Raw genomic sequence first — 14965 nt, 5'->3', positions numbered from 1 at the left:
TCGTTGCCATGTTCTTTTTTTTGCCCCCACCCCCCCTAGTTTGGTCAATATGATCGCTTCATTCAAACACTAACTCTCACTGCCAACTGTTATTGTTGTGTTTGCATCTCTGAGGCGTCTAATATGGACACGTTAACAATCAACATAGGCCTGTTTTTTTTCCGCACACCCACATTTTTTCCCTCCCCTCATGGGTAAGTCTGTCCTTGGAAACAAGAGGAAAACACAGATGGGCGTGGGAGATGGAGAGCCAACAGCAGGCCGGCGCGGCGAAGTCATACCGCGTCAGAAATCGGTACACACAAACAAGCCCTGTAACCGCGGAAACTCCCCATGCCCACGAACGGAGGTTTACTGCCTGTATTACGGCCTAATAATATGCAAAAGCAACGCTGCTATGAAGTGTGGTGCTATCAGAATGTGACGCACCAAGACAGCACCATGAATTGCAATTCATTTCTCCATTGACTTGACTGCATCTCTATTATGTCAATCAACAGCACTTACATCAAAACTATTTCTCCATGTGGATCTGAACAAGTGGCCTCGGTGGCATCGGCACTACATTTTAACAGCTCAGATACTATCAGCTGCATTGATATGAATGCGAAATAACTCCAGTTTACATAATGTTCCCGTGCGTGACAAGAGGGCAGAGACATCTCGGTTAATGTGAGCCGACGCAGTGAGTGCTGTCTGGTCGGGGTAGCGGCTGAGACTGCATCCCCACACCATATGGCCGAGTGTAAGTCTCTCTCCCCTAGTCTGTAATCATTACACACGCTTAAATGCCATTCCCATGCTCTTAATTTAGCATGACTCTCAGCCAGAGCCAAATAAAGGCAATAAACAGCCCAGCTCCCCTGCCAAGTGAGATAAACCTTGCCCGACGAGACTATTCTGCACCGGATTTTCATGATGGGCACTCATGCGGAGTTGTAATTCTTGAAGTGTTTCGAGCGGAGCAAACGAGAGCGGTGGGGAGACGTTGTACGGCCCCCAGGTGATGGCCGGAATGCTGATGTCACAGCTAATTTGCTAATGGGGCCGTTACGGCGCGACAAACGACAAGATCCCGCCCAAGCACACAATAGCCACTAACCAGACCGAAAAAACTAGTGGTCAATCCTTTCTGATGAAAGGCTAAATGGACAAAAAGACGAAAGGAAGGAAAGACTTCACGGAAATGAAAGGAGACGAGGACTCGAGAAGGGGGTTGCTGCTGTCATAGATCTGAATGTCACCTCATCTGTCACCTTACCTGACCAGCGATATGAGCTGGAAAGAGAAGAGAAAAAAAAACAGATCACATCAAAGCAGCACAAGGAAGTACATGCTCTGGGGCTGGCCTCCAAACAGTGTCACGTTAACACGGGGCAACAGAGCAAAGAGGGGACACAGGTGCAGGCGAGCTGAGCTCTAGAAGGCCTTGCTCAGGAGCAGTAAGCCATGCCCATTAGGGCAAGTAAGGACAAGGTAAGACGGATAAACAAAGACAAGGATGGAGAGGGAGAGGGAGAGAGATGTAGGCAGGATGCCCCTGCACCTCCCTTCAGTGAACAACACCAGATTAAGTGATCAAGATTCCCTGATGAACACTGAAAAACAAAGAGAAATAGAGAGAGAGAGAGAAAGAGAGAGAGAGAGAGAGAGAACAAACAGTGGAGGTGTGTGTCTTTTTGGCCCACAGGCAGGTCAGGTGTGGAAGGATAAACATAGAGGGAACACGGGGACACACACACGACACTTTGTCATTGTACCTCACCATGCCAGGTCAACTAAACACAAAAGCCTCCTGTAGTATCAGGTGGAAAGTTACGCTGCATTCCCACACCCATATACTCCCTATGTAAGACTCATGTATGTATCTGGCTTACATGTGTTTCTGTTAATGAATTAGTGATGTAACGAACCGTAACTGATCAGTGATGCGTAAGGATCCGCCCCCATGGTATGGCAGGCATGTGAACTATGGATTAATCAATTTTTAACATAAATGTGTGAAATACAGTTTAATACTGCCGATGTTACATTTCAAGGTAATAATTCCTTAAGCTTTGATGCAGTTGCAGTGGAAGATACAGATAAATGCCACTTGCATACTTAGGTCAAACAAAACTACCTCAGCCATTTATTGGCCTGACTTTTGCACTATTATATTGACTGTCTACTGTATGCACAATTGCACAATTTCTACCAAATTTTGCTGCTCTTATTTCTTCATTGTATGTGCCTTCTTATTTTTACTTTTTATATTGTTTACTTGAATGTTATGTTTGTCTGTGGACCTAATTGGTAAAATATGTCTTGTCTCCACCGTGGGATAGTAGGAAACGCAATTTCAATCTCTTTGTATGTCTTGACATGTGAAGAAATTGACAATAAAGCAGACATTGACTTTGACTTTGACTTTGATAAAGCAGTTGATTATGTTCACATGAATGGGGCATGTTAAAAGCAGCTAACAGTGAAGACCAATGTCTATTTCTGCATTGAATCTATATTAGGTACTGCATTGGCTGGCAGGCAGTGTTGGGGGTAATGAGTTACAAAGTAATTCCATTACTTTTCTATGTAATTAAGAAAAGTAATGCATTATAGTTCAAATGTCAGTATAGCTACATTACAGTTACTGGATCAGAGACCAACTCAAAAGTAATGTAATATCTAAGAATCTAAATATCCACTATCTAAGTAACTTTTCAGATGGAGAAGCGAATAAAGTAATCTCATTACAACATAAAGAAGTAACTGGTAACTATTTTGTTTGTGCTAATTACTATCCAAACACCGCTGGCAGACACCTTGCAAATCACCTCATATGTATTTAATAATCATCAGATTGTACACTGTTTGTTCCTCTGTTCAAGGAATTTGTTCCGCAACCCTTGTTTTGGTAAATTGCAAAGTTTTTTTAAAGTATATTTTTTTGGACAGGACAGTGGAGAGTGAGAAAGGAAGCAAGTGGGAGAGAGAGATGGGGTGGGATTGGGAAATGACCACAGGTCGGATTCGAACCTGGGTCTCCGTGGGCACTCGGACCCATATATGGTACAGGCACTGTAGCCTTCTGCGCCACAGCGCCCCCGGTAAATTGCAAAGTTAAGCAGACACACTGATGCACTTGTATAAATGCTCACAATGGCGTAAGCCACTTGTGTAGCCTCTGCGTAAAGTCAATGTGCAACTATAATAGAAGAGTTTGGTTCCAAAATGTTATATCTCCATTTTGGAAAACATTAATAAGTTATCTTATTTTATTGTGTATTTCAGGTAGTATCAATAGAATTGCAGTTCCATCGTTTTGATTGAGTAAAGATAAATCTAATAACAATAACTCAATTACATTTCCACTAAACCTACTTGGAGAACAAAAAAAAAATGATTTATGAAAATTCCCTAAAATGGAGGATATAGCATTTTGGAACCAAACTATTCAATTTTGGAAATTTTGAAACTATTCAAGCTTGATGCTACTGAGTAGTAGAATAGAAGAACTTGAAAAGCTTCCTGTATCATTTGAGTTGTATGAGAGCATTTTGGCTTCAGCAAAGCCCACTATTTTTCAAAGGAAGAAGGTATCATCATGCATCATACTGCACTTTAATTCAAGTCGTTGAATTTTTATGATGTGAAAAATGGTCCAATTTGTGACTCAAAATATGTGTTATGACACAAACCATGCATTTTGCTATATGTTGAGCTCCTAGTATAACTAAGAAGAGACAAGTATGGGACAAGTGTACGGCGTGACCATTTGAGATGTGTTTATGTACACTGCGTTTATAAGAATCTGCGTGTGTAAATGAGGGAATGTATGTAGGTGTGTATTGGATCAGCACCTCTGTGTGTCTCTGCATCTACAGAATGCTTCTAAAACAGTGTGTGTGTCTGTTCATGGGGAAACCGAGTATGTGTGTGTGTGTGTGTGTGTGTAGGGAGAAACTGGTAGATGAATGTGGAGCCGTGGCATCAGCCCTTTGGCCCATAGCGTGACTCAGCTGCCCGTTTCAGCTCCAAACCTCAGCCAGTCGGCTGCTCTGAATTCACTTTAGACATTTAAAAGCCTGCACCTGCAGCTCAGGAAGAGCTCTCTGTGTGCACCCCCCCTCTCTCTACTCTCTCCTCCTACACAAGTTCTCTTTCACAGGACTTTTTTTTTTTTTTGGCTGCACTGCTCTCAAACGTCTCTGGCAGTAATGAGCACAATAGCCCCATCTCTCCACCCATCCAACAGAACAAACTTTCCAAGTCGCCTGACCCAGAAGAGAGAGGTGAGGCAATCCAACACAACTACTTTCCACTGATGAATACATGAATACTTAATATAAGCGTTCTTATTAGTCAGCTAACTGGGTCGTTTTTAGTTGAAAGCGTTCAGCGCGCCGTTTTCTGGAGAAATTTAAGACAGAATAATATAACACAAAGACATTTTCTCATGCAATTTACATTAAGGTGCGCAGCCAGATGGTACAATATTTTTAGAATCCGAATCTCCATATAGGAGAGATTCAGAGGGATGCTTCTCTGGCATGGTTCTCCCGATATGTTCTGTGACTAAAAGTAGCTTGGGAATTTCCCTGAGTGTATTTTTTTTCCCTTTGCTCACTGAAACACAGCATCCTAGTCTTTGTGTGTGTGACAGTTTTCAATGACCCCTTCCTTTCAAGAAACCCTGTGAAAGATAGATGACTCATCGTTCGTCCCGTTCAATTTGCAAGGGGACTCAAAAGACTCAGAGAAATAAATAAATACATAAATAAATAAATAAATGTAATTGGACGACGAGGCAGACAGGCCAACGGACAAACAAGTGCGGCAAGAGCAGAAGGGGAGTGCTGTTTGTTGATGGCTCCCTGTCCCTCTGCCAAACGCATGATAACTCTTCCGAGCGACAGAAGGTGGATGAGGTGGGTGGGGGTGGGGTTTCGGAGCAGAACTGGCGAGGAACCCAGAGAGAGGGAAGAGAGATGGAACAAGAGAGAGAGAGAGAGAAAGAGGAGTGAGAGGTGTGACATATTGTTATTCTATACCTCAAGTAGACTCGAAGGTTTTGTCTTGTGAATTATTTTTTGTAATTTTAAATATTCCATTACACACTGAAACTACACCACATATGGTGTGTGGCAGTATGGAGGTTGTGTGAATGTTTGTGTGTGAGTTGGAGTGGCTAACAGAATTGGATAGAGAGGCAAGGAGAAGAGATATTTTTGAGTGAGAGACAGAAGAAGAAAGTGAAAAGGGCGAGACAATCTTTCACATTTCTCTCATCTACATCTGTAGACTTGCTCATGCTCAGCAATGTGTTTTCAGTTTTCTCTCACATTATAGCCACTTACAGTAAATACTTGCAAACTCAGGCTGTAGCTTCAAATACACCACCCTTAATCATTTCTCTTGTCAGTTTTTGTGCATTCTCTTACACTTGGTTCTGCTCACAAAAACACCATTAACATTTCTAAAACTCACACAAGCAGTAATGGGGTACAATGTTATGCATTATTGATCATCTAGCTGTTTCTACACACTTCTTGTTAAGAGATGTCTTGAATGTCTGCTTTGCCTTGTGGTTTATGATGCACACAGCAAGTGGTTCCCTTCCTTTGGAACTCTTGCAGAGCAGGATATATCTACACACGGAGTGATGCATCCACAAGGTGGGAGTGGGAGAAAGACATGAGTGGGACATACAGTATACACAGAGGGAAAGGGAGAGAAAGAGAGAACAGAGGAGATGGAGTGCTCCGAGACCGCTTTCATACGGCTGAACAGTGCCGGTGGACGGTTCCATCATGCCAGCGCCTCTTCGGCCCTCACTCTTATTTACGTGCTACAGAGAGAGAGACAGAGAGAGAGAGAGAGAGAAAGAGGGAGAGAGAAAGAAAGAGGGAGACAGGAGCAAACGAGGAGGCCTGCTGCTCCCAATCTGTCCTGTCACCACTCTGTCACGCCGCTGCTATATTTACCTCCCATTGTAACCCGGCCGACCCACACACCAATTACAATGTCACCCCGTTTGCCAAAAAGGACTAGTCATTTTTCAATCTCATAAGTACTTAGCGGGGTTTTAACAAGTGAGTACACTAAGACAAGATTGTTTTGTTCTTTTTAATGCTTTGTCACATAAGATACGGCGACTGCCGAAGTACTCTTTTTGGGGGATTGTTTTCTTTTTGGACATGGTTCAGGCTGTGTACAGAACACAGAAGCCAACACCGATAATCCCTCGGGGAGTAATGCCCCTGCCACTAACAACAGTCCCTGACTCCCACAGATCCATTCCGTATAGGCTTTGGCCCCGGAAACTCACTTCGCTCTCTCTTGGGAGAATAGTTATAGCCGGCAGAGAGCTTGGTCCACAAAGCCAGATCGCAGCTCTAATCAGTTCCGGAAAGCAGGTGCACCATTGATCCGCATTTTCTTTTTCTTTTTTTTCGGGGAAGTGGGGTGGGGTGGGGATGGGGATGGTGGTGGTTGCTGGGGCTTGGGGTTGATTCCACTCCGATTCATTTCCCACCCAGCTTTGTTTGCTCGAGGTGTGAATGGTGTTTATCTTGCGCCTGTCAAACAGAGTAATTGGAGGGTATTCTGGGACGCCAAGAAAGGTGCATGGAGCCGAAGTCAATTACAGGAACACCTTGACACCCGGGGGGAGTTAGGGGACAAGAGAGATTTATTTACCTCTAAGTGACTCGTTAATGTCGGCAACAACTCAAAAGACGTGGGAGAGGGCGCGCAACAATTACCACGCGTCTCAATCTCAACAGTGGTGAGTAAATAAAGATGTGATCTGATGCAGGGCCTGGGTTGTGTAATTGGTTAAGAATTGATGGTTTTCCTTGGGTAAAAAGGCGAGGGAGCAAGGCCTGTGTTTGCATTTCAAAGTGCCTGACACAGTGCTGATCTGATCTCTGATGTTCCCTGCACACGTCTGTGCTTTTTACATGATGGGTTTACAGCACAAATGGGTTTTGGATCAGCTTTTCTTTTCGCTGTGTGAGTGGGTCCTATAGTCTAGTGCCAAAAGATGACCTAATGGGAAATGGACCTGTAATGGCCTCCTATGGATGATATATGCCAAGGAATATTCAATGCACTGCCTGAACTGTTCTTGCTAATTGCTTTTTTGTGTACTTTGCTTTTTAAAAATTATTTTTTATCTTTCCTCACGAGAGCACTAGACCTGTGCTTTTCATTCTCCCTTATGGCGACCCACAACACTGCCCATATTAGGCCTCTCCCAGGTCTCGCTTTTGCTTAGCACAACTGATTTCACTAATCAAGAGCTTTATAATTGCTGCATCTCACGGGCGCAGTGAGGTGCACTGGACCAAAGGGAGACCTAAAATATTTAGGTGTTGAGGGTCCACAAGAACGGTATTGCGCGCAGGTGCACCAAATTCAAAAGGCCAGCTTTTCAGAAGGGTCAGCTTGCTGTGGCAATGGTTGTTGTGGCTACGTTTGATATAGAGAGTTTAGGTTTTTTTTTAGAGGTTTGAGCCTCTCCACAAATAATTGATGCTCAGCACAAACAATGCAAAAGAGAGGGAGTGAGTGAGTGGCGAGTAATGGAGGCTCGTGAGTGGCTTGCATGCGCGGAGAGTTGCTGAGTCAGACAGGATCCAGAGGACACGCGGAGTTTCCCGTCACTGTTTGTCTTTCACTTTTTCCCCTGGCTGTCGCGTGTGTTTTCTATCGTTCAGCGCCATGGCAACAGTGCGGCGGTAACAGCGGCCATTGCAGCATGTCTCACACTAGAATGCTGATGGATGTGTGTGTGTGTGCCAAAAGAGAAGCAGACACAGAGGATGCTGTCACCCACTACAACCACCACACACACACACACACACATACAGTAGATACATCGACACCCACAAACATATACACTGATTGAGGTATAGTGGCCCTTTTATACCCATACACACCACCTGCTAATCCCAGAAACAACCCCCAGCAACAGTATTTACACCACTTGCATATGAGCTCCCCTTTCCTGGTGTGTTAGAGGAAGTGGGAGGAATATAGAACTCTGCCTGTTATAAGTAGCTGACTATCTCTGATAGAGTTATTCGAAGGCTTTGGGTTACATCAGGACAATGCATCCCAGTATCCCCAATGGGCAAAAGCCCGCACACACACAGTCATAAACATTCAGACGCTCAAGTGAACAAGATGCAGGAAACTAAGCTCAGCCTTTATTTGCTACATTTAAAAAGTGGGCACTTCTTGAAAGTACTTCATGGTCTGCAGGAACCAAGGCCTAAGCCCAGGCTTTGTGTATGTCTACCACACACACACACACACACACACACACACACACACACAAGCAGAGACGGGCGCTTTTCGATAGACTCACCCTCCTAATGCGGTGCCGAGTGTTTTCCCCTCAACCCCCTGTGGTTCCCTCTCATCATCTCCGCTCACCCTCCACTGAACAATACAGCCTGATGAAGCCTCATATCTTAGCAATACTGACAAGGGGATTTGGAGTGTAATAAGACTACTGCTGCTCGTCTTAATATCAGTGGATGCTTGTGGTTGTGAGCGTCCTCTGCAAAAACGACTTTGTCAAGGATGCCATAGTGATTACATAAAATCTAATTAATGAACATTCAAATTATTTATAGCTATTAAACAGACTAAACACTATATTTATTTGCAGGCTTATCTTATTTTTGTGCCGTGTTAATTGATAGCCGATAACATTAGCTAATTAAAATTTCACTTTATTTATCTCGTTACCTGTCTTGTTTGTGTTTTCTTCATTCGTGCACTACATCTTGAGTCTCGCATCGATACAGTTCAATAGTGAGCGGTCGGCAGGAGTCAATAGCAGCTCTCCAGGCCCCTTCCCTGCACTGACAGCTCCATTCCCAGTCACCATCTCGGGCAGTGACCGGGTGACTGCCGCCCTAATCAGAGTGGCCGGATCAGGCTGTTTGCATTGGCGCGCGCGCCCGGCTGCTTATTTAAACAGGGCATCTGTGTCTGCCCACCTGGAGCGAGTGAGGAGACAGGCGGTGATAGGGGAGGGTGGCAGAGGCAGAGAGCCCCGTGCGCTTTGTTTGCCTATATGTTTAAACTCAGAGAGGCCCATTTGAAATGCAGATTTTCAGCCCTGTGCTTGCATCGCTGCTGGGGGATTAAATTGTCAAAAGTATCGATTTTCACAGAGGGAGGAGGGAGGGAGAGAGAGAGAGAGAGAGAGAGAGAGAGAGAGAGAGAGAGAGAGAGAGAGAGAGAAAGACTATGCAAGCCTTGTTTGCAATGCCTGCATGATTTCTGTTAAATACTAGGTACAATGGTTCACACATACACTTTTTTCACACACACAACTGCAAACACAAATGCTTATGCATGCATGCTTTCCTTTACACATACAATAAAAAAACTCCCATGCACACACACACACACACACACACACAGATTGGACATTCTCATTTACACATGCTGAAAAGAGCACACACACACAAACACACCGAGGTAGCAGGGAAGAGTGTGGGGGCCCAGGGGATGCTGAGGTAATGATGAATGACTCGCTGGTCTCCCAGAGAGGGAATTGAGGTGAGAGCCTGAAGGGCCTATAATGAGACTGTTTCCATGTTAGAAATGAGCAATGTCTGTGTGGATGTGACGTGCATGCATGTGTGTTTGCATTTGCAATGTAGGTGCATGGCTGTTGCGAGGGAACGGATGGGAGGGACAAAAAGACAAATAGATGACCTTTCCCAACCCTTTATCCAGCAAAGAAACACGCACACAAAAGCCCAGGATGTGCAAAACATGCTCCTCATTAGACCAATGCTCCCTACCTTGAACTGGAAATTACCTGAACAATTTACAAAGGAAATAATAATGAGGCACTGCAGTAATTGCTGAAAAAAGCCTCCACTTTCCAGGTAACTTGAATGAAAGCGCTTTCAGCGGGTGCCATAAATTGTGTCAATATAATAACCAAAGTGTTACAGTCTATTTTGTTAACTCTATTTGTGTAGCTTTTATAGGGAAAAAAGAAATGATAATAAATAATAAGATGCTAATTTGCGGGAGTGATGCGCTGTTGATTCTGCAATCACCTTGGTGTTAATGAGGGGCTAATGACAGACCTCTCCCCCGCACTTTTCAGTTCAAAGATCTGCAGAGGTGGGGATTAAGTGTGGAATGAAAATTAACGTCATCTTTAAGAGTAAATCCCAGCACAAACGCACACACACACACACACACACACACACACACGGTCTTGTCACGAGTGATGCTCATCAGCCAAGTCATTAATCCCCTTTGCACATTCTCCATCTGCCTGAGGAGATCTTTAAAACAGAGAAATAAAAATAACAGCACTTTTTAATCCATCCCGGCAAACAGAAACGAGAAGGGGGTTTGAAGAACCTTAGTGGCGCGCAATTAGGATTCCATTGTACTGGGCTTCTAAACTAGGATGCGCTGATAGCAGGTATTGTGTTGCTGCTGTCGTCGTTTTTTTTTATCTTTCTTTTTTTGAGGTTGTGTTGAATGTGTGGAAGCGTGTGAATGCTGTCTGATCAAGGCTCCACTCTGCAACAAGCCCCACTCCCAACAAACACACAAATTCACAAACACAACCCCCCCACCCCCCAACCTTAGGAAAAACCCTGGCCTGATGCACTAATGAGAGCATGCTGAGAGGGGTCCTACATACCCACACATACATAAATAATACTAAATCCCCCAAAGACCAAGTGACTCACACTTATGTAACTGTTAGTGGAGCACAGAGATCATTCACAAGAATCAGGCCATTAGAAAAAAAAATGTAGCGCTGTAAGTAATTTCTCGTCCTGTTACTTTAGTGACAGTAATTTTAGATGATTTTATGTACCCAAAACGGTGTTGGTTACTTTTGAGACAGATGAGCCTGCACATTGTGAGTGGCACAGCTGAATAGCTGTTTTCAAAAATTTGGATTAGAGGTGTTCTCTCATCATTAGTCATGTCATCGACTAGGTGGGGAGATGTTTTCACAGGCTTGTGCTGATGAGGTCACTGTTTTTTGTTGCAGGAGGCACTCGTACCGTACGGGGCAGGACATTGAGAACTGTGGCACGTGCCGAGACTGCGCTTGTATCATCTACAGGTAAGACCCCTGTTATAGCAGACTGCGGGCCCAGCTTAGACTCATGTATATGTATGTCACAACATTATTATGCCCCAAGTAAACAGTGAGGAAATAGGTACTGAGCGCCTTCAATACATGAGCCCAGATTTAGATGATTTGCAGGCGCAAACCTAACATTACCAACAGGGTTCTAAATTAACACCCGGTTAAAATAGATTTTGCCGGGTATTAATAAAAACTTACTAGCCAGTTTGGCCGGTGATGCGTGAGGCATTACATGCATGATGCATAAGGCTCTGTTCTCGGTCATTTATCCCCGTGGCAGTACTTCCTACATTTCCCATGAACACTGTGCCGTAATGCTACGTGATGACTTTTTATCCGCCATTGGCTGCGCGCAGTTTACAGTGAAACCCTTATGTACATGTATGCTGAAACCAGCGCTAGAGACCATGGAAACCAGAACACACAAGAGACCATGGAAACCAGAACACACAAGAGACCATGGAAACCAGAACACACAAGAGACCATGGAAACCAGAACACACAAGAGACCATGGAAACCAGAACACACAAGGAAGAAGAAGAACGAGCGGAGCCAGAGCAGGGAGACTGAAAGAGGAGGGAGTCAGCTAGTGAAGGAAAGTAAAAAGTAGTGCTGTCAAAATGAACTCGATTTTGACAGTGCGATTTTGCACTGTGTGTAGCACCAAGAGACAGAGGAGGTACCAACATTTAGCTAATAAATAGTAGCTTTATTGCAAACTGTTTTTCACTCTTAGAGAAAGTTTACAATGTCAACATGCACCAACAGCATGTTACATAAAGATGATACTTTTCGGGTCCTCTCCATTAAGATCCAACTTGAACATATGATACCTTATTTAATTGAGAACCTGTCTGAGCACGCACGAGAGGGAAAATGAGTGGCAGGTTCCAGCTGGCTTGTCATTGTTGATGATAATTTCCTAATCCCCTTTTTAATATAAGAAACTTATAAAACAAAATACTGAAAGCAACAAAGACGAGGTTAGAGTAGAGGAGCCAATTAATCCGGTTCCCATACTGACCAGTTAAACGGTCCAGAGCCAGAGCACTTTGACATAGGCTGTACTCTGTGATTTGGATAATAGACAAGAATATAAAGAGTTGTCTTTGCCTTTGCATAATGGAACTGGTGAGTCTAGAAGTCTTCAATAATTTGTTTACATGAAGCACATGATATGTTGATTGAAATGCATCCACTCAGCTAACTAGGTGGCCGACTACCAAGCTCATAATTCACTTTTAATTGCAAACAGGACATGTGTAGCTAGCATCATGCTTCTATCTCCAAAGGAATGAAAGCTGTTGATACCAACTTAACATCATGCTTATCATTGTTAATATTGTGCTACATGCTACACAATGTTAGAGTTTGTGGACTAGCCATAGGCAATATTTGCATGGAGCTGGTAAAAAAAAGATCATTATGAGAATGTGTGAACACAATGGGTTTAAAGTGACAGTGCACCATTTACAAAACAGCATCAAATGAGTAATATTTCTTAAGAAATTCATACATTAAAACAAAATTACAGTGTCATTATTGTCATTTAAATAATATAAAAGTGTTTTACTTTTACCTTTGTGGTTACTCATTAATTTTGTGATTAAGAAGCTTTAGTCTTTAGGGAGGAAATTGTTCTTTTTAATCAGGATTAATCTAGATTAATTCATTTCAAAATATGAGATTAATAAGTTAATCGTTTTTAATCGTTTGACAGCCCCAGTAAAAAGTTAAGATTAAACTAAATGCAGCGGTGGTTGGGACAGACTTCTGGGGGCGAGAAGAGGAATGAAGCAGGGGATGAGGATATACATTAGATAGATAGATAGATAGATAGATAGATAGATAGATCCTCTATAAAATGATCAAATACATTCAGTGGCACTCATAATTTCTCTTATTTTCACTGGAAAACAATTGGCTAGTAGAAATTCTGATTGACTAGTAACTTTAGAAAGTTACCAGCCACATTGGCTGGTGATCAAAAAAGTTCATTTATAACCCTGATTACCAACACAAACAGATTCAAACTCATGTGATGGCAAAATATAAAATGATGGTACACTTATTCCATGATTATATACACATGATATTTTGCAATGCTTTGGACACAGTGGGATGAGTAATGCACAGAATTGGAGCAAGCAAAATGAATATCTTTTCAAAGCTTTCACAGCTCATTGCAGTGAGCAGGCTCTTTCACCAATACAATAAATTAGTGAGCGAGTTTGGGGGAAAAAGGTAGAGTCATCTGAAACAGAAAGTGGAACCCGGGAAAGTAAGACCAAAGCTGATCGGTGGGAATGTGTCAAATCAAGACACGGACAGTTCATCAAATGCTTTTATCTTGAGAGAGAATACGAAAGAGAGGAGAGAAAAGAGCACTCAAGCATTCGCCTTCCTGACACGAGCCAACTGGCCGAGGACACCTGCTGTTCTCTGAGGCCATGCTTGTCTTCTTCTCCACACTCACCCTCAGACTTTTGAGAAGGGCTTTGTGCCTGGCCATCAGAAGCATAAAGTGATCTCACTTGCTCATAAAAACACAAATGAGCCCTGACAACTTTACGACCTCTGATTATAACACTTGGATCAACTGAGGGGGGGGCATTCCTCTAACGATATTCTTAAGTTTTTTAGAAAACTACAATAAATGAACCTGAACATTTACTGTGGATCTAGCCTCTATTGCCAGTCAATCTCCAAATTAGCGCTGGGAATGTAGCTAGCTGTTTCCCCAGCTTCCGCTGTGTTCCCAACTGTTGTTCCAATCCTGGAATTCTGCCCTGCAAGCGTTCAGTGGCGTTGAGTTGGCGTAGTGTCTGAGAGGTAGCAAAAGTTCATCTTTGTTGAGAGCGTGTCAGGCTCAGTGCTAGACTGGGTCCATTTGCGCCAAGCAGATGTGTCACGCCAGCACATCTGTGGATGGATATGAGGAACACTTTACTTTTCTCCACACATTTGTTTGTGTTGATTCCAAAAGTCTTTTTTTATTGGAGAATTGAGGCTTTTTTCCCCCTCGCCTGCTAGCCTATTTTCTTGACTTATTATCATATTTACACAGGCATGTTGCCAAAGGCTGCAATCAAAAGTTGCAGGTTATTGCAGAAAGTCGTTTCACATGGTAGACTGTGAAAAACAAAAACATCAACAAGAGAGAGAGATAGAAGGAAGGAGAGACAAAACCTAAAAGTCACAATGAATTACTCCACAATACGCTTAAAACAGAGGATTGTCAGCTGGAAACACTTTCCCCAGTATACTAAATCTTTCCAGCATCACAGACTTGTTGTTTAGAGTTTAGAGGCAGCAGTGTAGACTCCTGTAGTTCAGTGGAGAGAGCATGGTGCTAATGATACGAAGGCCACAGGTTCAGCACTGAGATAGCTGAAGAAGCTGCTGATAAAATGCATGCTTGTCGCACTGTAAGCCCATAGCTGAAAGGCTCTGTTAGATATGATATATCTGGCGTGCTGAGGCACTTTCCTCAGACACAGTGTAAAAAAGAAAACAAAAAGGTCCTTCTATTACTCCTAAGCACTGGCGACGGTCCATTAGCTGTTAGTCAGACATGTCTTGTCTGGACAGTTTGCTCTAAAAGAGCTGTCTGCAGCTAGAAGACACTGTGGCGGTAGTGATGGAATCTGGCACATCGAGATGCTTCAGTGTTTCCCATACATTGACTTATTTGTGTCGGCCCACCACAATATCAACATTGACCACCACACAATGATTTTCCTGGTTGTACTAAATTGTGCTTAAATCTGTTTAGTATCATAACCGCGCTGCACTAATTTGTTAAAAACGGTTGCATTCGAGTT

At 43.2% G+C, this 14965-nt stretch overlaps 1 protein-coding gene across 1 annotated transcript in view; it reads left to right on the top strand.

Moving 5' to 3' along the window:
- Nucleotides 1–14965, top strand: part of LOC125304727 (proteoglycan 4) — a 64236-nt gene that overhangs the window by 24666 nt on the left and 24605 nt on the right. The window contains exon 3 of the mRNA XM_048259220.1: nucleotides 11039–11113. Within this exon, the coding sequence (XP_048115177.1) occupies nucleotides 11039–11113 (75 nt within the window). The remainder of the gene's footprint in view (nucleotides 1–11038; nucleotides 11114–14965) is intronic.

Source organism: Alosa alosa, chromosome 12 (assembly GCF_017589495.1).
Source record: "Alosa alosa isolate M-15738 ecotype Scorff River chromosome 12, AALO_Geno_1.1, whole genome shotgun sequence".
NCBI classification, from domain to species: domain Eukaryota; kingdom Metazoa; phylum Chordata; class Actinopteri; order Clupeiformes; family Clupeidae; genus Alosa; species Alosa alosa.
This window is presented reverse-complemented; position numbering and strand designations above follow the sequence as displayed.